The sequence below is a fragment of the Cannabis sativa genome, chromosome 3 (assembly GCF_029168945.1).
Source record: "Cannabis sativa cultivar Pink pepper isolate KNU-18-1 chromosome 3, ASM2916894v1, whole genome shotgun sequence".
Taxonomy (NCBI): Eukaryota; Viridiplantae; Streptophyta; class Magnoliopsida; order Rosales; family Cannabaceae; genus Cannabis; species Cannabis sativa.
The window spans coordinates 3,978,796-4,002,005 of record NC_083603.1 but is presented as its reverse complement, the minus strand read 5'-3'; the positions used below and the strand labels follow the sequence as shown (position 1 = coordinate 4,002,005).

Genomic DNA, 23,210 nt, shown 5'->3' with positions numbered 1-23,210 from the left:
CATAGTTCAATAAAGGGTAAATAGCGGCATACGTACCTAAAGTTTTAAGTTTGTAAGTGGCATAATCTCAATGTTTATTTTTAGCGGCATAAGTACCCAATGTTTGTAAAACTGTAATTTTTCTCTAATTTTGTCCGTACAAACCCTGTTATTTTCTTAAACAAGCCACATATAAGGTCTAAATTCTTGATCATTGGGTCTAGACAGAAACATTTAGTATCATTTACTTCTAAATGTTCCTTTAATAAATTTAAAACGGAGTCTGTATTGACAAAACTGAAGAAAAATTACAGTTTTACAAATATTGGGTACTTATGCCGCTAAAAATAAACATTGAGTTTATGCCGCTTACAAACGTAAAACTTTGGGTACTTATGCCGCTATTTACCCTTCAATAAATATATATAATTTTTTTATTTTTATCTTTGAGATATGAATCAAAATCTAATATGATTTTTTTTTTTGAATGGAAGATTGGCAGTTTTATTAACTTAAAGAATCAGCCAATACAATACTTAACAACTTCGAAGGGCAGTTGTTGGAATAAAAAACACGATCTGACAATAAACAAGCACTACACGCAAGGAAATGCGCTGCCTTGTTAGCAGAACGTCTTACAAACTGAACATTAATAAAATCCAAATCACTTAGAACTTGTCTGCACTCTTCAACCAGTAGGCCAAAGGATGAGGGCATATGAATACCACTACTGATTGCCTGAACAGCAACCAGGCAATCTGTCTCCAGTGTAACTTCTTGCCAATTGTTGAATTTGATCCAACTAAGGGCCTCCTTAATGCCAAAAATCTCAGCAATCTCGGGAGAAACTCGGCCGAGTGGCTTTTGGAAATGCCTTCAATCAATCTACCTTGAGAATCTCTAGCAATATCATAGTTATTAATAACCTAGTTATCTTGGGTTTGAACTCATGCCCTTTTTTTTTCTTACCACACTAAATAAAGTAGTATAATCCCAATATATGAACACTAAATAACAATTGTATAGATAAATATTTAAACTTATATATATTTCCATGAAACATGTTGTTTTATCCTAATTTTATTTACATTCTCCAACCTCATATTACCATGAAACATGTTGGTTATAACCGAGTTAACTACCTTAATATTGGGTAGTTAAAAGAACTTGCTCACAAGGATTAAGTGAGCTAAACCTGACAAATAATTTATAAATTTATTTACACTCTTTGTAGAAGCTTAACAATACCAAAGAAAAATTTAAAGAGAAAAAAAAAAGTAGAGTTAAGAGAAGAATAACTAGAAAAAGTTTAACCAAATGGTTAGCTAAATGTATTAATTTATACTATCACAAGATACAAGAAGTTTTCAAAACCAAACAAATAACAAAAAACTAATTCTTTATCTAACTACCTAATTGTCGATAACTAACTAACTAAACAATTGATTTATTAGTTTATATCCCTCCTCAAACAAAATGACGAGTTAGCCATATAAAGTTTGCCTTTGAGGTGGTTGAAGCAATCAGTAGTGAGTGGTTTCGTGAGTACATTAGCAACTTCGTCGATGGAAGGTACATAACGCACTGAAAGTTATTTGGCAATGGTTTGATCTCAGACAAAATGAAAATCAATTTCAATGTGCTTGCACAATATAGAATACATGATTAACAGCTAAGGTTGTAGCACTTTAATTGTCAACCTACAAAATAAGAGGTTGAGAGAGAGAGAGAGAGACATGTAGTTCAAACAAAAGAAAAGTAATCCATTTGACTTCTGTTGTTGCATTCGCTAATGCTCAAAACTCACTTTTACTTTTTGTGCTTGATTTAGCAACAAATTGTTGCTTCTTGGCTGAACAAGACACCAAATTATTACCAAAAACATAACATACCCTCTTGTTGATCTTCTATCATCAACACAACTTGTCCAATCTATATAACTATAACCTTGAAGACTCAAAGTATAAGATCACTTGTAGCTTTAGACCATTAGAGAGGGCACATTTGACTTACCTTAGTAGTCTTTTATAGGCTTTCTAGTGCTTAGTTGTTGGAGCATGAAAAAATTGGCTTAATTTGTTGATAATAAAGCAACATCAGGTATGGTCAAATTTAAATAATGCAAAGCACCCAATGTGCTTCTATAGAGAGAAATATCTTCAAAAGAATCATCATCTGTAAGGCTTAGTTTAAAGGTAAAACTTGTAGGATTGGGACATGACTTGACTCCTTCCATATGAAGTCTGGTTTAAAGATCAGTATTATATTAACTTTGACTTAAATATATTCATGTAGCATCCCTGTAAATTTCCACACCAAGGAAGTAATGAACTAATTCTAAATCTATATAAAAAAAAAAATGCTTGGTTCAAATCAGAAATGAGAGCACTAATCAAAGTTGAATTTGGTCCTGTTATAATACTGTCATTGGCATATACCAAAAGGTAGACAAAATTATTGTGAGAGCCATAAATGGATAGAGAGGTGTCTGACTTGGAAGCTTGGAAACCCCATTGAAACAAGGTTTGTTTTAGCTTTTCATTCCAGGCTCTCGATGCCTATTTAAGGCCATACAAAGCGTTGTGTAATAGAGAAACACGAGTAGGCTTTAGTTCATCAATGAACTCCCGAGGTTGTTGCATATACATTGTTTCTTGAAGAGTACCATTAAGGAATGCATTACTCACATCTAGTTACTTGACTGGCTAATTTGCAGAAACATCAAGGCTGAGAACAATACAAACTGTAGTTGGCTTGACAACAAGACTAAAGGTTTTAGTTCATCAATGAACCCCTGAGGTTGCTGCATATTTTTGAAGAGTACCATTAAAGAATGCATTACTCACATCTAGTTGCTTGACTGGCCAATTTGTAGAAACATCAAGGCTGAGAACAATACAAACTGTAGTTGGCTTGACAACAGGACTAAAGGTGTTCTCATAGTCTATTCCAGGTGTTTTTGAAAATAACCTTTAGCAACTAATCTCATTTGAATTTATTCAAGGAGTCGTTTAACTTGACTCTGTGAACTGATTTATTCCCAATGACATCTAGTGTCAATGTCCCTTGCTTGGTTAGAATAGTAAACTCTTGATTCGTAAAAGCAAACCATTCAAGACTATTGAGAGCAACTTTAATTGATTTAGGCTCAGTGGGTAGGAGAGACTCCGGAAGAGGATGGTTTGTAGCATTATAAGCCTTAGGTTTAAGAATGTCATTTTGAATCTAGTCCTCATAGAGTGTAGTCTTGGTGGAGTGGCAATAAAGAGCCACTTGTGGAGTAATTTACGGTAAAATTCCCTCAACTATTAATGTACTTGTAAAAAACCATCCAACCTCATATTTTGGTGGGAAAACCCTCCAAAGTACTGTTTCGTTTACATTTTTAAGGTGTCGTCTGTCCAACTTCGTTAAGTCTTAATTTTACCCACGTGGCAATGACAGGTCACTAAAAAATTATCCTACGTGGCAATATTTTAGAAAATAAAAATTAAAATGAGTAATTAAAATAAAAATAAAAACCTTAAGAGTAATTTACGGTAAAACTCCCCAACTATCAATTTACTTCCAAAAAACATCCAACCTTAAAGTTTTTTGGATAATTTTTTGTAAATAAATTGATAGTTAGAGGGATTTTGTCGTAAATTACTCTATATATTTTGAAAAATAAAATTAAAAACTTAATAAAAATATAGTACAATTACTTTAAAAATATGAATAACTATAAATTCTACTTAAACAGTGGTTTCGAACTAAACCAACCGTTCTTAATGGTTTGGTTTGAAAAATTTATTGGTCTGGTTTGATTTTTAATATTTAAAAAACTGTTATACTGGTTTAGCTCAAAAACTATAAAAATTGAAACCAAACCAATCCGTAAACACCCCTATCGCTACCCATGTTATAATGATCTGCATTTGAGATGAGGTGAAAGTTAGAACTTTATCAATTCGCCTAAAAAAAATGAATTAAAAAGACTTGGAATGGTTTGGGCGATTATAAATTTACAACGTACAATTAATATTACAAATTTTACAAGTTGTATAGATTATAAAGGTCGTAAAGGTACTTTTAAGTTAAAAAAAAAAAAAATATTTAGCACTGCACTAAACTTCAACTATAAACGTTAAAAGACATTATGTGTGTATATATTTTAGAGTAATTTACGGCAAGATCCCCCAACTATCAATTTACTTGCAAAAAACCATCTAAAAAACTTTAAAATTTGATAGTTTTTTGCAAGTAAATTAATAGTTGAGAGATTTTACTGCAAAATTACTTTTAAAATTTTTATTTTTATTTTAATTACTCATTTTAATTTTTATTGTGTAAAATATAGTCACGTAAAATAATTTTTTAGTGATCTGTCATTGTCACGTGAATAAAATTAAAATTTAATGAGACTGAACAAACGGTACCTTAAAAATGTAACCATAACAGTACTAAGATTTTCCCACTAAAACATAAAATTAGATGATTTTTTAAAGTAAATTGATAGTTAGAAAATTTACCGCAAATTACTCATTACTAAAATTAATACTCACATATATATTACGAATTATATATCTTCCAAATCGATCGGGCTCAACTATATAACTACATACATTAGGGTTAGTATATTCATATATATTATACACATCTTTATTGAGAATCAAAACTAGCTCAAACAACTATATATATATATATATCACATCTTCATATATAGCACCATTGCTTGGCTGCACAAAAAATTTCAAAGGCTAATGCTCAAAGCTCCCAGTGCAGCCAAAAAAATCGAAATAGCTAATTCAAAGAGAGCAAAAAAGAAATAACATGCTAGCGCACAATTATTGCAGAGTACAAATATAAAACCCTAATTAATTAGCAACCTATTTCCAAGTTCTTACATTATGGAAAATTATTCAACACCATTCGTATTAAGGGTATAAAAATTACTATACATTAAAACCTTCTAGTTAGTCTTGATAGAAACTCACAATCCGAGTCACGTGACTTCACAAAATTAACCGACCAAATGCTAAACACCCTAATAATCTCGTACAGCCACGTGGTTCGGATAGTGGGTTTCAATCAAAACCTGCAACATTACTACATTAATTATACAAATAAATTCAACTTATATTGTCTTAAATTTAAATGATCAAATCCTTCACTTTTAAATTCTTAAGTATTGGGTATCACTACTAAGACCAAATATGTGGCCGATTCTATTACGCTAGAAAAATAGTATAGAAATTCATTAGTAATATGTTTACATATATGCAAAATTATTTCACAAAAAAAAAAAAAATATGAATAAAATGAAACAAAATTTAAGAATTTTTCAATTAAAGATTTATCTTATCTTTAAGAGTACACTAATGCTCTCCACTAATAGAGCAAGTAATTTATAAACTCTTTCAGACAGAATTAATCTCCAATAATAAAAAACTCAAATTTTTTTTATCATTCCATTCAAATTAATCCTTGTGTAATGACATTACATATTTATAACTACATACCCCTAACAAATTAGTAATAAGTCCCTAAACTTTATTCATCGTAAAATATATAAAATAATGTCAATATTTATTATTCCTTCTTTGGCCTAGTAGTGAAAAATCCATATATATATATACTTCATAAATTGCAGTGATATAAATATATATATAGTAATTTATACCCCAGATGGTGTTGATATAACACTGTAAAGAAAATTAACACTACTCATTTTTCTTCAATAAATGTAATATTGGATATTACATGTTTATATACATGTATAAATAAATAATTTAAAATCATTAAAATTTAACATTCACAGATTTTGTACTTAACTACGTACATATCAAACCATAATAACAAAATTTATACAATACATAAAGAGATAAGACATAACAAATAATTGTACTCACAAGAAGAAACCCCTAAATAATGAATTGAGATCTGAGATGATAACATATATATATATTTATACAAATATTAAAAGTATAAAACAACCACAACAATATATACACACACCCTACATATATAAAAATCATATCAATTAAAAAAAAAAAAACAAGTTATTAAAATTGAGAAAACAATATCAACTATAAAAAAACAGTTTTTTTTTTTATAACAATATTATAACTGAAATATATATATATAGATATAGGTAAATATAGGGTAGAGCTCCCTTCAATCCAAAGAAAGATCTAACAGAAGGAGTAATGGAGCTCCTGATTTATGCAATCCACAAGTCTATAATCTTATTTTATATATATATATATACTGATGAAGATGATGATATATAGGACTGTGGGATCCATAACTCAGCAGCACAATCCACCCTGAAAGAACCTCTTTTGGACTTCAAGGAGCTCCACTCCATATATTATATATATATGGATCTATATATATATTATTGTGTTTGTATATAAAACCCTAGCTAGAGAGATATGAAGAAACTAATTGAAGAAGAGAAATCAATTATAGCCAACCAAATAATAATATTGAATAGGAAGAAGAAGAAGTTTGGTTTAAAAGTGATGATGATAATGGTTTTGTGGGTTGGCAAGGCTTTGATGGGACTACTCTTTCTCTGTCTTTTATAGACTTTTCTTTATGCTCTTTCTTTCTTTCTTTCTTGCCCTAATAATAATAATAATAATAATAATAATAATATAAAGATTTATAAAATATATTGAGTTGGTGAGTAGTATAAATTTAATAATTTTATTTAGTGGTATAAGTGTTAAGTATTTATAAGATTGTAAATTCTTACTTTATTTTTGTTATTATTAATTTTATTTTAAATTTATTAAAAAAAAAAATTGAAAGTAATTAATTTTGTAGGGTGTAACTACAATGTATCATATTAAAAGGATGTACTGATGCATCTTCTACTTATTTCGACATTCAAAAAGATTTTTTAGTCTATTTTTTTTCATATTCATTACGTTATAGCTATTTAAGATATCTTACAAAATTTTGAGAAATTCGGAATAATTTACAATATAGAAATCAATCTTCAAACAACCTATTTTACACGCGTATAAAATAAAATAGTCACGCGTGCAACACACTGCTTGAATGTAATTTTCAGCATGTTAAATTTTTTAAAATTTCTTAAAATTTTGCAGGATGTCTTAAATAAGTATAATTTAAATGACCATAAAAAAAAATTTGACTAAAAAATTATTTCGGATACTAAAACAAATAAAAATGTATTAGTGTATCCCTTTTAAGGGTACATTGTAGAATTTTCCAATATCATATATTTTTGTTCACACTTAATAATAAAAAATAATTATTTGAGTATATTATAATAAAATTAAAATAATTTATAATTTTATAAATATAAAATATTTATACCGGTTAAAAAAATTATTTAATATATATTATTTACAAACTAAAAAATATTTATCTCACAATTTAACTTAATATAAATGTTTTTTAAAAAAATAATAAATAGAATAATATAAATAAATTGAAAATGGAAAATGAGAAATGTTGGGAAATGGATCATAGTTTCGATTAGATTCCCTTTCTGAGAAGATCACGTGCCTTGTTTCCCACGATAATGTCTATTATTATTATTATTATTATTATTATTGTAACTATTATTAATTATGTTTCGAAACTCGAGCATAATTTGTCTTTTTTATTTTTACCACTCTAGTATACTCTACTCTACACTTTTAATTTAACCCTATTATTATTATATTTTGGGTAAATACTATTTTGGACCTTCTGTTTTACAAAAGTTACCAATTGGACCCTGTGTTTTGTTAAATGACAAAATGGACCCTGTATCTTCTAAAATAGTACAAATAGGACCCTGAATTGATTTTTTGTCCAAATAAAGTTTAATTATAATCTGATCTAAAAGTGCTATGACAAAACTATTTACATTTTTTATATCTGTTCGTATTAAGCATTGTCTTCAAGTTGGTTGTATTAAAAAAAAAAGGTTGTCAAAAATTAAGCTCAGGGTCCTATTTTTACTATTTTAGAAAATACAGGATCAAATTTATAACTTTTGCAAAACACAGGGTCCAAAATAGTATTTACCCTTATATTTTCTTGAACAGTGTTTTTATTTCAATTTTCAACCAACTTATATTATAATAAGGTTAATTAGTAATTTTTTTTTCTTAAACTTTGACATGTACAAAATCGTGCCCCTGAACTTTTTTGGCCATTAAAAATTCTTCTCGAATTATTAAGATTGTTAAATTTAAGAACTTTTGTCTAATTTCATTCAATTTTATTATTTCAGTAATTGTTTATGTACTAAATTATGTTCCGACTTTGATATCTACAAAATCATGCCCCTTAAATTTTGATATGTACTAAATCATGCTCCCTCAACTTTCATCTATGTTAAATTTTTTTTACTAAAATTAAACAAAAATCCTTAAATCTAACAATCTCAATAGTTCAGGGAAATTTTTAACGGCCAAAAAAATTCAAGAGGCATGATTTGTTACATATCAAAATTCGGGAAAAAAATTAGTAATTAGCCTTATAATAATACTAGTTTAGCTTAAATAATAGCTAATATAGATTTGGCCTTAACCATATTTTGAAAAGAATATATTTACTAATAATTTGGTATTTTAACTGAAATTATTAATGTAAGAGTTAAAATTTAAATTAAATAGTTAATATATAAATTATTAATTATTTAAATTATATAAAGACAAAATATAAAGAATATAATATATTTTGAAAAAAAAAAATATTTTTATTTATATTTATTTTTTAAAAACATATTTTAAATATTATAAAATTATATATATATATATACAATTAAATTTATAAATAACAATTACACAAAATATTTATTTTACCGAATAATTTATTTGTACTTTAGATAATTCCTTTTCATAAAAAATTTATGTTAATGTACAAAAAAATTATTACATATAAATTTTATTTTAATAAACAGCGTATAATTAAAACAATAAAATTAGACCTCATGATCATTACATAAATAGTTAATATATAAATTATATTAATTATTTAAATTATATAAAGACAAAATATAAAGAATATAATATATTTTGAAAAAAAAAATATTTTTATTTATATTTATTTTTTAAAAACATATTTTAAATATTACAAAATTATATATATACAAATAAATTAAGAATTTATCTTTTTATAAATAACAATTACACAAAATATTTATGTTATCGAATAATTTATTTGTACTTTCGATAATTCCTTTTCATAAAAAATTTATGTTAATGTACAAAAAAATTGTTACATATAATTTTTTTTTTAATAAACAGCGTATAATTAAAACAATAAAGTTAGACCTTATGGTCATTACATAAAATATTAATTAGTATGAAAGAAGGATCCATCATACCCGAAACATTCAGATATAGCAAAAGTCCACCTAACCACTTTATGAGTTACAAAGTTACATAATCTAGAGACAAGTGAAAAAGTACAACTTAAAAAATTATGAGAGAGATTTTTACATTGGGTAACATAGTTACCAATACGCCAACTAGAACAAGCTCCTGTCAGCGTCCTGATAACTGCGTCTGAGTCACTCTATATCATCACAAAAGGGTGATTCCATGAAACTGATGTCTCAACAGCTATCAGACAGGCTGCAGCTTCCCCAATAAGTGGATCAAAAAAGTTAAGCCTGCTAGTATAGCTATCCACAAAATTGCCTCTGTATGATCCCAAACTAAAGCCATCACGCATATCGAGCCACAACTAACTTTCACGTCACAGTTGATCTTGACCTAATTTACTGGTGGAGGGGTCCAAACAGAAGATCCAGCATTCCTCGATGAATCCAACACACAAGAACTATAATCTGCATAACAAAAAGAGATTGAATCAATATAATGCTTGAGGTTAATAAAAAATTATTGTGTACCTTGTCACATCATTGTCCAATATCAATGCTACATAAATTAAGGTAATAATTTTGTAGGTAATATCGCTAATTAATTGTAAAGTATACTTTTAAGTGGTTCTAGCACCACGGGTGCCAATAGCAATGTTCAATATTTTGAGAAAGAACATTGCTATTGGGCACCAGTGGTGCCCCCAAAACCTTCTAAAGGTGGTGTCCTACAATTGTTAGCGATATTCTTGAAAAATTATCATATTAATTTATATGGGACCCAATACTTTTTTTTTTAAAAAAAAAAAAAAGCAAATATAGCTTTTATTAATTTACCAAATCAGACAAAAGAGAAGGTTGTACCTCAACAGAAATATCACCCCTATTGAACACTCGATCTGAAAAAGAATAAGATACTCTAGCAAGACTATGAACAACAATGTTAGCAGATCATTTAATAAAAAAAAATAAGAAAATATTATTTAAAGATGCAAGAAGTTTACGATAATTTTTTATAATAACCACCAAAAAAGAAAGCATATGTAATGAATTTCGAATAGCTTGGACTGCTACCAAGCAATCTGACTCCATCTCCACTTTTCGTCATGGTTGAGTTTCAATACAGCTTTGCACTTCCTTTATACCAATTACTTCAGCCAAATTCGGAGCGCATATACCAACAAAATTGCTCGACTTAACCAGTACTAATATCCCTTAAAAGTCTGGAGTGATTATGCCATAACCATTACCAAACGCAACTCAATCACGAAAAATGACGACATCAACAGTTACCTTGATTGTATTCTCCATCACCAGTTTCAAAAACTAAAATAAAGCATTTGCACCTCTATTTTGGGTTGATTTTCATTGCACAAGATAACTCATGGATGAGATAAGAACACCATCCACCGCATCATACTTTTGGTTCCAAACTAACTCGTTTCGAGCCTTCCATAATCCTCAGCACAACATAACAACCTCCTCACAGTTGTCTTTACTACACCTTTGCCAAATTTAATCGAACCAGCTGCAAAAATCAACAGCAACAATCGGCCTAACCCCAGCCAAAAAACCTCTGCCAACAATAGCATTGAGCAGCGAATGAACAGAAAATGACCGCATGAAAAATAATTTTCTCACCTCTTTGACAAATTAGACACATGATTTGAACTAGGACCCTCTTACCACTTAATTAAGTCAAGGTGGGCAAACAATTTGAAACAGTCTGCCATACTAGGGGTGAACAAAATATGGGTAAAACCATTCAACCTAGTCAACCCAACCTATTTTTATAGTAAAGGGTTATGTTAAGAGTAGGTCATGGCTCATTGGGCTGAAAAGTGATAGGTCATATAATTATGGGTTGGTTATGGGTTGGATACATTTTAACTTTATATAACTCAAACCAACTCATTTATTGAAAGATGTTCCAAATTCGAGACAACTTTCATACATAAAATGCATTTTACATTCACAAAATATATATAAATATATATAGTTTACGTTTTCATACATAAATAAATTATATTGTGATAATCTTAGAAAGTGAATAAACTAAAACACATCATTAACACGTAGTCTATAGTTACTTTTAAAGCACTATATTACACACACAAATATGTATCATTTTTTTGTATATGCACTAGGTTAAATAATTTTATCCTGTTTGTAGCATAAATATTAAAGTTTAAAATATTCAGCTCAACCCAACCCACCTCCCATATTATTGTACTTAAGTAGAGTTGGGTGTATAATAAAAAATTTGAATGGTTTATAGCTTATCTAAACCGCAATAATTAGGTTAGTCTATTAAAATACCTCTAGCCCAGCCAAACCTAGCCCATGTGCACCCCTATGCCATACCAAGTTGAGAGTTTTCAGTAGTACCTTTAAATTCTAGAGCTTGCACTAGTACCGAGAAGAATCAGTTGCAATTCAATTTTCTTTTTCAGTTTGTATGATGTTGACGCAGTTTTTCGTCAACTGATCTAAGAAGATCGTAAAATAAAAGAGGACCACAGTGAATTAATTTGACTAATAAAATCGCAATCAATTAAATGGACACCAGGAATTTATAGTAGTTCACCCTCCATGTCGCGATGGTAATGGGCCTACGTCTACTTGTAGTTTTATTGATTGGATCCGACACACCAGAGTTATGTTCTCAAGAGTGTGTGGATAAAAGTACAACTAATGATTTCTAGGTGAAGTCTTAATCGAGATTTATGAATAGAAGGCTCATGGGAGACTTCATATTCATAAATCTGATCTAAATTAAAGGTTGTAAAGTTCTTGGGAACAATAAACCAATAATTTGTAGAACAAAGTGTGTATTAAATGGTGTTTTGAGGTCTGTCGTCGCCTGAGTATGGTGGAGTTAATAAAGAAGGTCAAGGAATCAATGTGGTGTTCTTGGTTGTCTTCAAGTGAACTTCAATGGGAAGGTCACGATGAGGAAGATCCAAAAAAGATGGGAAGGTCTCCAAAAGAAGAAGTCAAAAAGAAGCCAAATAGAAGAAAAAAGAAACCTTTCTCAGTCTCTACTTGATGTATATATAGGCTAGAGGGTTTGTTAGCGTTCCCTCACATATCGAGATATTTCACTAACAAATCTCATATACAATTCCTTTTTATAAATAAAATATCACAAATAAATAAATATCAATAATAATCTCCTTGTATCTAGGCATATATCCCACCAATATTAGACAATTAGTTATTTTCGGTTGAGGATGCACCAATTTGAAATGGAGTGCTGAACACACACGCTTTGGACTGTCAATTCTTGCGCACAACGCCACATAGGCTGTGACGGTGTGCACCACCAAACCTCGCTTAGCCGCATTTCCCAATTTTCGAGTAAAATGCACTATCTTTCCTTGTAAGCTAATTTTGGACCCGATACTTCATAATTGAGTCATAGCTATGAGAGAGACTTTGATTCGTTTTGAAATTATCTTTCCAACGCAAGTTAAACTAGGTCATTTGAATAAAAATTGAGAGAGTTATGCATATTTTACTGAAGTGAGTTTATCCTGTCTTGTACCAGTTGCGAGCACTGCCATGAGCAAATGGTAGAGGCCAGAAATGCATGTTCTCGGACCCCTTGAGGTGTGTTTTGACTTGTTTTTTGATGGCAAGTCATACTTTGGAGGTCTTGTGACCCAAAGCCTCATTTCAACGTCTGAGACCCTAAAAGGTTACCATTGCTATTAGTTGGGGCCGGATAATGGCACTGTCACCCATGGCTCGTGAGAAGTCATGGGTGATGTCTCTCACTTGTATTTAGTACATGGATGTTGAAAATATAACTTGGTCAATAAATTTCTCTTCCTAGTGTGGTAATCGACCTGTGCCATTTCACTATGGCACAGGTCTCCAATTTGGAGAGCACTGTCGTTCTCTATGGCACAGGTCTCCAAGGCTGGAGAGCACTGCCATTGCTTATGGCACATGTCTTCAAGGCCGGAGAGCACTGCCATCGCTTATGGCACAGGTCTCCAAGGCTAGAGAGTATTACCATTGCATGTGGTACAGGTCTCCAAGACCGGAGAGCCCTGTCATTGCATGTGGTACAGGTCTCCAAGGCCAGAGAGCACTGCAATTGCTGTGCCATGCACATGTCTCAAAGGCCGGAGAGCACTGCCATTGCCTGTGGCACATGTCTCTTAGACCGGAGAGCACTGCCATTGTTTGTGGCACAGGTCTCCAAGGGTGGAGAGCACTGCCATTGCTTGTGGCACAAGTCTCCAAGGCTGGAGAGCTTTGCATTGTCTGTGGCACATGTCTCCAAGGCTGGAGAGCACTGCCATTGCCTATAGCACGGGTCTCCTAGATTGGAGAGCACTGCCATTGCCTATGACACATGTCTCCAAGGCTGGAGAGCACTGCCATTTCTTATGGCAGTGGTCACTTGTTGCTATTTTCTTGTAGTTTTAGTGCTATTTTGACTTTATACATAAACCTAAGTCATTTTTATGCCTAAACAAGTCAAGTTCTTATTGGTCTCTTTAGCGGATTGAGGTTTCTAAGGTCAAAATGCTGCGCGTGCCCATGAACTCTCGTTTGGGCACACTTGGGTGTGTGAGTCCCGATGCCAAATGGTTGGTTGATATTTTCAAGCTCTCTAGAAGTGCCACGGGACCCTCAAGAAAGATGTCTTGATTTATTTGATATTTATGAGTCTTGGTCAAAGTCGCAAGGTGAATCTTAGTGTTTTCAAAGTACTCTTGGCATGTAAGACCTTGTGCAAGAGTAGCTATTTTATTTATTTATTTTTTTCAAAAATTGAATATAAAAACTCAATATTTAATTACACTAAAATACATGGCATGTACACACGTAATTAACACGTGGCATTCAGACACACGTAATTCAATAATATTTAATAATAATAATAATTAATATTAGAGCATTTTTCTGTTGTGGTTAGACAAAAGCGACGTTGATGTGACTACACATATAACCCATCGCACTCTGCGCACGTTATCTCCAAGCACTCTGTCGTGCGCCAAGGGGGTGTTAAAGACTAAAGTGCGCACCCCTAAGTAATAGAGTAGTAGTAGTAGGGTTAATTCTTTGTTGGATACGAATACAAGTTTCTAGAAGGTGGATTTAGTTCAACCAATAAGAACGTAACACGTCATTGGAATATTGTTCTAAAACTGTTGGCACCTGTGAACTGCTTTAATTATTCTCTCTCTCATACTGTGCCACTTGTCAGTCAAATCCTCTCTTAAATGCGCCACCTGCCCATCACGTGACCTTCACAATTTAATTGAAAAAGGACACCTATGGCTAAGAGTAGTGTTTCCCTTAATCTTTTATTACAATTTTTTAATTAATTTTCATGTTTGAAAATACATGTTAGAATATCTTTTAAATTTTTTTTTCATGACAATATTTGTTATGCTTATAATGTCATTTTTGTAAATTTTTGAAAATTTTCAAATAGTTTACAATACCGAAAATACAATTTAAGTTTTTTGAATATGCGTGGTAAACTGAAATATCAGAAACTCTCTTTTCGGTATTGTAAACTATTCCAAAATATACAAGAATGATAATGTAAATATAACGAATATCGCTATAAAAAAATTTGAAAAAAAAATATTTCGACATGTAATTTCGGGCGTAGAGGTTGACTAAGAGGTTGTAATAAAAGATTGTAATTGGCACTCCTCTATCGCTATTGGTGCAACTTAATATCGGGTCTATTTATTTTACTTTAATAAATATTATAGAAAATCGCTAACCATTTATAGGGCGACACTTCATTAATAGACACCATAAGTGTCTCATAGCAATGCTCATTCTAATTAGAGCATTGCTATTAGACACAAGTGGTGCCCAACACCTTTTGTAAGTGGCGACTTTCGATTGGTTAGTGATATTCTCTAAAAATTATTTTCTTAAGTTATATAAGACTTGATACTTAATTACACTAATAACGTGATGACACCGCAACGAGAGTATTAGGCACCAATAATGCTCTTAGCTAACAAGTTTCTTCTACTTATTAGAGCATCTCCAATGGGGGTTACCCATTGGAGTGGTCTTGCCACGTAGGGAATGTGGTTCACTTTTTAAGACTAATTTTATGTAAATTGTTGCTTAATATAAACAATGGGCACATGACATTTTTTTTTTATTTTTTTATTAAAAAAAATGTGACAAATTTTATGTAAATGAGAGTGAAAATAAAAATACTAATATTTTAAGATGATATGTGTATTTTGACAACTATAAATACTATTCTTATTGGAGATCACCTCCAATAGTAATTACCAATAAAGTAGTCTTTAACACATGTGCATTTTGATTAACATTTCAAACCAACTTTAGGAACATCATTATCTAAAATGAGGATTGATCATGTAGTATTGTTTATTTATTTTCTTACAAAAAAAATTACTTTATCATCAACTAATTTTTTGAGAGAAATATATAATTATAAAATTTAATTAAAAAGTGGTATGAAGGACCATGCTAGACAATTTTTGGAGTTGTCCACCTTTAGAGTAATTTTTGTAAGAAAATGTGTCGAATTTTATGTAGATGAGAGATAAAATAATAATAAAAAACACAATATTTAGGATGACGTGTGTATTTTGGCAACTACGGGTGATGCCCTTTAAATGGTTAAATTTCGAAGAATACTTACTCACGTGGATAGCTTAGTTGGAAAAATGAGATTGATATACCATTAGAGAAAAATGGATGTCATTCTAGGAATTTATATTAATGTCGTACAATGACATTAATGCTATCTTTTTTTAAAAAAAATAAAAGATTAAAGTAAATAAATTTATACAATTTATAATGAAAATAAATAATATATTTATAATAGCATTCTTGAAAAATGTTAGAGCATTCACAACAACTTCTCTTAAATAGAAATTTTTTAAATATTTTAAAGAACCATACTAAAAACACACTACATCAATGCTCTAAACTCTTTCATTTTAAAATTTCTTTAAAATTTACTATTCACGCTCTACATTTAAAAAATATTATTTATTGCTCTAAACATATTTTATTAACTATTTGGAGTTTCAGTTTTATTTTTAAACAAAAATTTGTGTATATATTAATATTATATGTTTGAAATAAATAAAATATATTAAAATTTGAAGAAAAAAATAGTAAAATTTTAGTGATGTATTTTAAAAAAAACTAATGTATGGTGTAATGTAAAAGTTAAAGATAAAATCAAAATAATGGAGTTTTGGTGATGTATTTTGAATGATAGAGTAGAGAAACTGATGAGAGTGCTCTAACAATTCTACTTTTTATTTTAAAGATAGAGCACTCTCATAAAGAACCGTACTAAAAACATGCTATAACAAATACTCTAAACTTCTTCATCGTTTTAAAGTTTCTTTAAAACACACTATTATTCATTGCTCCAAACATATTTTATTAATTGTTTTGAGTATTAATAATTATTTTTGTATAGAGATATGTGTATACATTAATATTATATATTTGAAATGAATAAAATATATTAAAATATTAAAAAAAATGAGATTTTGGTAATATAATTTAAAGAAACTAGTGCATGATGTAATGTAAGAGTGTGTTGTAAAGCAGAGAAAGTAAAATTTTGGTGATGTATTTTAAAAGATAAAGTATGAAAATTGTTAGGAGTGCTCTAGTATTGTGAGAGAAATGTTAAAAGCATAAATGGAACATTAAATGTGCATTTTGCTAAGTTAACATTCTTGTTCCTCTCTAAATCTGCTCTGATAGGGTTTAGCCATGGCCGGGAGACAAAAGTTGAGAAAAAACTCTACTAAGATTCAAGTGACAAAGAGGGGGGCCAAAAAGAAAAGACCAAGTTCTTATGATCTAATTAAAAAAAGGAAATAGATGAGTTAATCGGGATTGAGGAACTATAATGTTTGGATTTAGAACAAGAAGCAAAGGATCACTTTGTTCTTTGCGAAGGGTCGCTACCTACGATAGTTACGAAACTGGTAATAGACGACGATGGAGTTGGAATTGTTTTTTCTCTGAGATCATCTGAGAGGGAAATTATACATAGATCTGTGATTAAAGCAACATTTGCGACATAATGGGGGGCAGTGGCAAGTGCCAAGAATAAAATAGGTAAGATAAATCTTCAAAATGACACTATATTCATCATTGAAAGATCTTGAGATTGGTTTCAAAATAGATGCAAGGACTGATTAGGATATGAGGCTTCGATGGTAGGCATGATGTGTTGGTCAATATGGAGGCATAGAAATGATTTAGTGTAGAGTAAAAAAATTCTTACTATTGCTAGTGTGTGTGATGTTGCGTTAGCATCTCTTCTTCCATTGCTACCGTTCGGTGTAGTGATGGTGTTCGAGCAGCGGTAGTCCAAACCTAATGATGGATGAATAAAAGTAAATGTTGACGAGACTTTATCTAAAAATGGTTGCTAGAGATCAGTCTGGTTCATGTCTAGAGGCGGTTCAAGTTAATAAACCAAGCCAAGTCAGTGTTGAAATTGCAAAGGTGACAAGTAAGAAGAATCAAATTGTGCTAATGTGGTTCATGCATAGATCTTTGATCATTGTTATGTGATTGTTGTTTTTATTAAACGATCTGCGAATAAGGTTGTCCACTGGGTTCTTATTCTTGTGCTCATTGTGTTATTGGTGGAGATGATATGGCTGCTGTGATTATTTCTAATTACACAAACATCCTAAGTATTTCTAGTGACTAACAAATTTTCCATGTGTGATTGGTGGTGCTAATGATGTGTTACAACTACAAATATAGTGAAAAGACTATAAAACAAACTTTAGCTAACAAGAATTGCAATGAATTACAAAGAAGCAGACTTTCTAATTTCCAAAATTTGAATATTACAATAACAAGTTTTTTCTAACCGAAGTACCAAGTGAATAAAGAAACAATTAAAACTGAACTATCTTTCTTCATCCCCAACTAAAATTGTACTCCAAGATTTTCTTTTTCCATGACATTTGAGGCAAAATCAAGGAGTAGAACTTACAACAGGTATTGCTGCCAAAACCAACATTGAAACGAGAACCGTATCGCAATAATCTAAACACCTATAATCAAGTCCAGGAAGCAAAAAAGGTAAGTAAATATATAGTTTATAGTCATCAATATTTGATGGCAATGAGTATGTACAAACATGCAAACATACAAATCATCAATATTTCATGGCATTTCAAACTTGTCATGGGATCATCATGATTGAGAAAATGAACTTTTTGGATAGGGGAAGTACCATCTGTTCTACCAAGAAGAGAGCATGTAAAGACAATCGATTTGTGTTTTCCTTCACATTCTTACGGGATAATTTATTTATCTAGAAAAATGAAGAAGAAAAATACTAGAGATTATTTTCACCATTCATATGAATTGGAGTTTAGAAGTTTCCACATAGAGAGGTAATTCTAGATAGACTGTTGAAAAGCACAACTTAAGAAATTGTTGAGTTCAAGAAGCCTATGAAATCTTTTGTAGTCTAGAAAGGGTATAATCTTGGCTAATAAACTAGGAAAAATGAATTAAGTAATTTTATGATCGGAGCATAACTGACAGTTAGGTGGGTAAGACGGTTTAGCAAAGTGGGATTCTCTCATTAGCCAATTTTATTTCTGTTGAGCTTTACTTCTAGGAAGAGAACCAGGTCTCTCTAATGCCTGGGAATTTACTACTATGTGCTGCTCTATTTTAATAGAACACACTCCAATTTCTCTCTAAATTCTGCATATTATGATTGTTGGTACCTCAGGATCTAATCATGTGTTTGGGTATGGGTTGAAGACTTCTAATGCTGTAAATAACAAAATAAAATACATGAAGCGAAGCTAATTTGAACAAACATACCAGAATGACACAACAAGTGACTCACAACATTACTATTTGATGTTTCAGGTGCATTTTATTAAATTAGACAAAGTTATCATGTAACAGAAGAAGAAAAAAATCGGGATAAAAAAGAAAAAGAAGAGACAAGGTTGTCATGCCCTCAATGGATAAAAGCCTCGAAAAGAATCACTGATTCACATTAAGCAGGCCTGAAATCATAGAGATCATAGAATGCCTTCATGAGGATATCTAACATGCATAATGCGAACATTCACTATTTTCGAGGACAGACGATTCTAAGAACAATACACCATTTTGCCCAAAACACAAATTCACACCCAACCCACCCCTGAAAAGAAGAAGAAAGAGAGAAGAATACCTCATTCCAAGTTCTGAATAGAACTAACCTCTGCACTTGTCTCCAAACTCCATCCTCTAATTGAATAAAAATGTATTAGCTGTGAATGACTAAATGCTCACAAAAGAAACAAACCCTTCTAATTTTACCTTTCTGAAGCTTCTCTTTTTAAATCAGATATGTGATTTTCAAGTTGACCACATGCAGCTTGAATTTCGATATTCTTGTGACAAAGCTCTTTCCACTGAGCAGAGAGAGCATTAAGCTCATAAGCAGTGTTTTGCTGGACGCAAATGGAGCACACATTATTTATCTCATCAGTATGTAACATAGAATGGAAGAACATTAATTTAAAGGCGAGGAAGACCAAGTCACCTGATGATATTTCCTTTCACGGTTTACTGTCTCAATCTTGTCATATTGTTGTTGTGCTAACTTTTGCAGTCTGTAAAAGTTCATAAACATTTTGAATAAAGAACACTAATAACATGAACCAACCATTGGCGAAATAGCTACTAGCTAGTATAATCCTAATTCAATACAATTGTTCGGAACAATAATGGACATGAAAATCATATCTTTAATGTTTCTAAAATATTAACTTGAATCGTGGCTAATATGCACATATGTAAGAAACAAAGCAGCTTCTATGTCTTCTTCTAACCATATTTCTAACTATTGACTTCAATATCAGCAGACATGTCTCATCAAACCATGCCTAGAAACATATACAGCCATTCCACCTATTTCTATAAAACATAGGTGGCGTTTGGTTAGAAGGAATGAAAACATAAGAATAGGAATGAGAATGGAAATAACAATAGGAATGAAATGGTATCAAATTTAAAATGCATAAAGAAACTGAAAAAATTATTAGTTTTTTTGTCTTCTTGCATTGAAATTATCTTTCCTTCCATTTCCAAATAGAATAATCATTCCACCAAAATGATTCAAAAGTCATTCCATTAGAATATTGTTCCAATACATTAAAATGCAACCAAACAAAGGAAATAAATAAAAATTAATTCCTTTCCATTTCATTTCATCACTTCCAACCAAACACCACCTAGTTATTGGAAAACTTCTGCCACTGATCTCTATCTTCAGTATTTATGTAACTCAGCCAAATTGAATTCATAGAAAGTTTAGATTTTTAGAATCAACAAAATGACTCTCTATTCATCATTGAAAGATCATAAAAATCAATAACTTGTTAACCCTTTTAGCACTAAAATCTTAATACCCAAACACATATACACACACATATACAATTATATATATATATTGCAAAATCCATACAGACAAGCATAGCATTGCAAGAACAATTACCAAGAACGAACCTTGACAAGAGCACTTCCAACCGTCGATTGTGCTGCTTCCAAGCCTCAGAACCATACTTAAAAGTCAAGTCCAAATTTTCCAACCTACAAAAACAACAATCCCATCAAATGATTAAAGCAAAAACTTCACATATGATTTTCTCTGTTTAAACACTAACTAATTAATTAAATGCCATTACCTAATAGTTTGGTGCTGCAAAGAACACTGAGCTTTCTGAAGAGCTTGTTTCCAAGCAGTTTCATCGTTCCTTTTATTAGCCACAGGAATCTCCAACTTATCACGAGAAAAATCAAGAATCACCGGAGGCTTCGCAGCTCGAACACGTTCGTACTCTCTAGCGAGCATTGGATGATCCTAAAAAGGCTATTTTCTCAGCATCCAAACAGTTCAAACCCTAAAAAAACAAAATTTTGAATTTTCATAACTGACCTGGAAATTGGATTTAGGGAGAGGAGGTAAGTCCTTGAGGAAATCGGAAGGCTTCTTGGAACTTCTTCGCATTTCTTCCTCCACTAATCGATCGACGTCTCTCTTAACGGTTGGGTCGGCGTAATCGTCGTCGATGTAGGGTAAAGCGTCGACGATTTCGGCGTTTGCTGGTACATGCCATAAAGGTCCGGAGGGAGGAGCTTCAAGCATAAGGATTTCTTCAGAGCTGTTGGTGATCGCCATTGTTGTTGTTGTCTGAAGCAAGAGAGAGAGAGAGAGAGAGAGAGAGAGAGAAGGTTGAAGAAGAAGGGTTTTGGGTTTTAGCTTGATAGCCCTTGAATTAGTAGATTTTTTTCAATTTGATCCTCAATTATGATTAATTAGCAAGTTAATCCTTACATTCTTCTCTATCTACTTTTCAAAAAGCAAGTTAATTCTTACTTTTGGCTAAGGTGGTAATGTGATGAAAATGATGAGTGATTCAGATATTTAATAACAAACAATTTTGGAATTAGTTAAAAAAAAAAAAAGAAGAAGAAGAATCCAAATTTAGGGGAAAAAAATTTCTCCGGCCACACCCGTCAGCGTTTTTTGGGCTTAGGTGTGGCTTTGTTGAGATTATATTTTGTTAGTGCGATTAGTCTTGTCTCTGTGACATACTTTTGAGTGTTTTAATCTTGCTTGTGTGATATGGTTTTAAGTGTTTTAGTTTTGTCAATGTGAAATAATTTTGTTTTGTTTTGTTTCGGTGTTGGTTCTTTCTTCTTCAATGGCTTGTCATTACATCGTTGTTAGTGGTTGGAAATAACAAGTTTTTGCGACTGAAGGGGTTGTTGGTAGTGCAGTTACATACCTTACACAATACTGCGAGGTTGAACTTGCTGCTAAAGTTTCTACTATTATGTCTTCTGAGCGATAAATGAAACTGAATATAGATGTTCTTAAGGTTAACGGTAACAGTGCAATCTTTGTCATATGATTTTATTTTAATTTTTTTGTCAGACAATTTGCGAGAATTAGGAGACTGATTATTTGATTTATTTTTCTAATTCTAATCTTGGCCATGTCTTTAACCGATGAGATATTCCAATTGAATTGCAGACCATTATTTTAACTAATTATCATTAATAAAATTCTATAATTTATTCAAATAAATAAATAACAAATAATTTTGGTAGTAAGGAAGAATGTAAATTATGGAGGTGGCATTTTGTAAAGTGGTACTAATTTTTTATAATAATTATTAATATGTAAAATTTAATATTTAATTACATTATAATAATATGACACAGAAAAAATTCTAAGCATGCGACAACTTTAATATTTTAACAAATAAATTCCAATAATATATAATAAGTTGGGTTTATTTAAATTCGAGCATGAAAACTTTTGAGAGTTTTTCTTTATTTTTTTTTTGACAAAATAACTTAATTTTATCACAGGAATGCAAATTTTTTTTTTGTGTTTATTAGTACATAAGAATCTATTAATTTCCACATGGATTGGGTTGAAAGATTTAAATTTTGTACCAAGATTTTAGTTGTATAATGTAAAGGTGTAATGAAAATATTATTACTAGTTGATTCAAAATTTCATCCAAATAATAGAAAAAGTTATGAAAATAATATTATTATCAATTAAGTTTGTCTTAGGTGTAGTGTATTTGTTATCAATTGATTGTTGAAATGATTATTTAAGTGTTAACGAAATAAAAAGAAATGTTAGAAAGTACCGATAGTATTTAACACTACCACAACATGTTAGACTGATATTGGTGCAAATAAATATTAGACTATAATTTTTTAATATTTTATAAAAACCTTTTAACCATTCTTAATGCAGCTAATGAAAATCATTAACCATTAGATGAAAAGAAAGAAAGCAAAAACATTAGTAATTCTAACAAAAAAAAAAATCATAAGCATTTCACCC

The 23,210-nt window shown here is 30.8% G+C and overlaps 1 protein-coding gene across 2 annotated transcripts; it reads right to left on the bottom strand.

Moving 5' to 3' along the window:
• Positions 1–18,082: 18,082 nt before the first annotated feature.
• On the bottom strand, positions 18,083–21,655 carry LOC115708755 (pre-mRNA-splicing factor SPF27 homolog). Of its 2 annotated transcripts, none has more exons than XM_030636762.2 (7): positions 21,279–21,655; positions 21,028–21,203; positions 20,849–20,932; positions 19,884–19,953; positions 19,658–19,791; positions 19,530–19,585; positions 18,083–18,381 (listed from the first exon to the last, which is right to left on the bottom strand). In XM_030636762.2, exons 1-6 carry the CDS (start codon positions 21,519–21,521, stop codon positions 19,531–19,533), a joined length of 762 nt encoding a protein of 253 aa, XP_030492622.1. In that variant the 5' UTR covers positions 21,522–21,655; the 3' UTR covers positions 18,083–18,381; position 19,530. The 2 variants fall into 2 exon arrangements, with proteins under 2 accessions (XP_030492622.1, XP_060967471.1); XM_061111488.1 differs by lacking the exon at positions 18,083–18,381 and adding an exon at positions 19,174–19,359 and having other exon boundaries at positions 21,279–21,610.
• Positions 21,656–23,210: the final 1,555 nt, after the last annotated feature.

What these genes read in the sequence shown, in the direction of transcription:
- LOC115708755 (XM_030636762.2), bottom strand. Translation starts at nt 21,521, where the DNA reads ATGGCGATCACCAACAGCTCTGAAGAAATCCTTATGCTTGAAGCTCCT. An exon ending in GTGAAAGGAAATATCATCAG is followed by an intron (nt 19,792 to 19,883) that starts GTGACTTGGTCT and finishes ATTTGCGTCCAG; the next exon opens with CAAAACACTGCTTATGAGCT. An exon ending in AAAAGAGAAGCTTCAGAAAG is followed by an intron (nt 19,586 to 19,657) that starts GTAAAATTAGAA and finishes TTATTCAATTAG; the next exon opens with AGGATGGAGTTTGGAGACAA.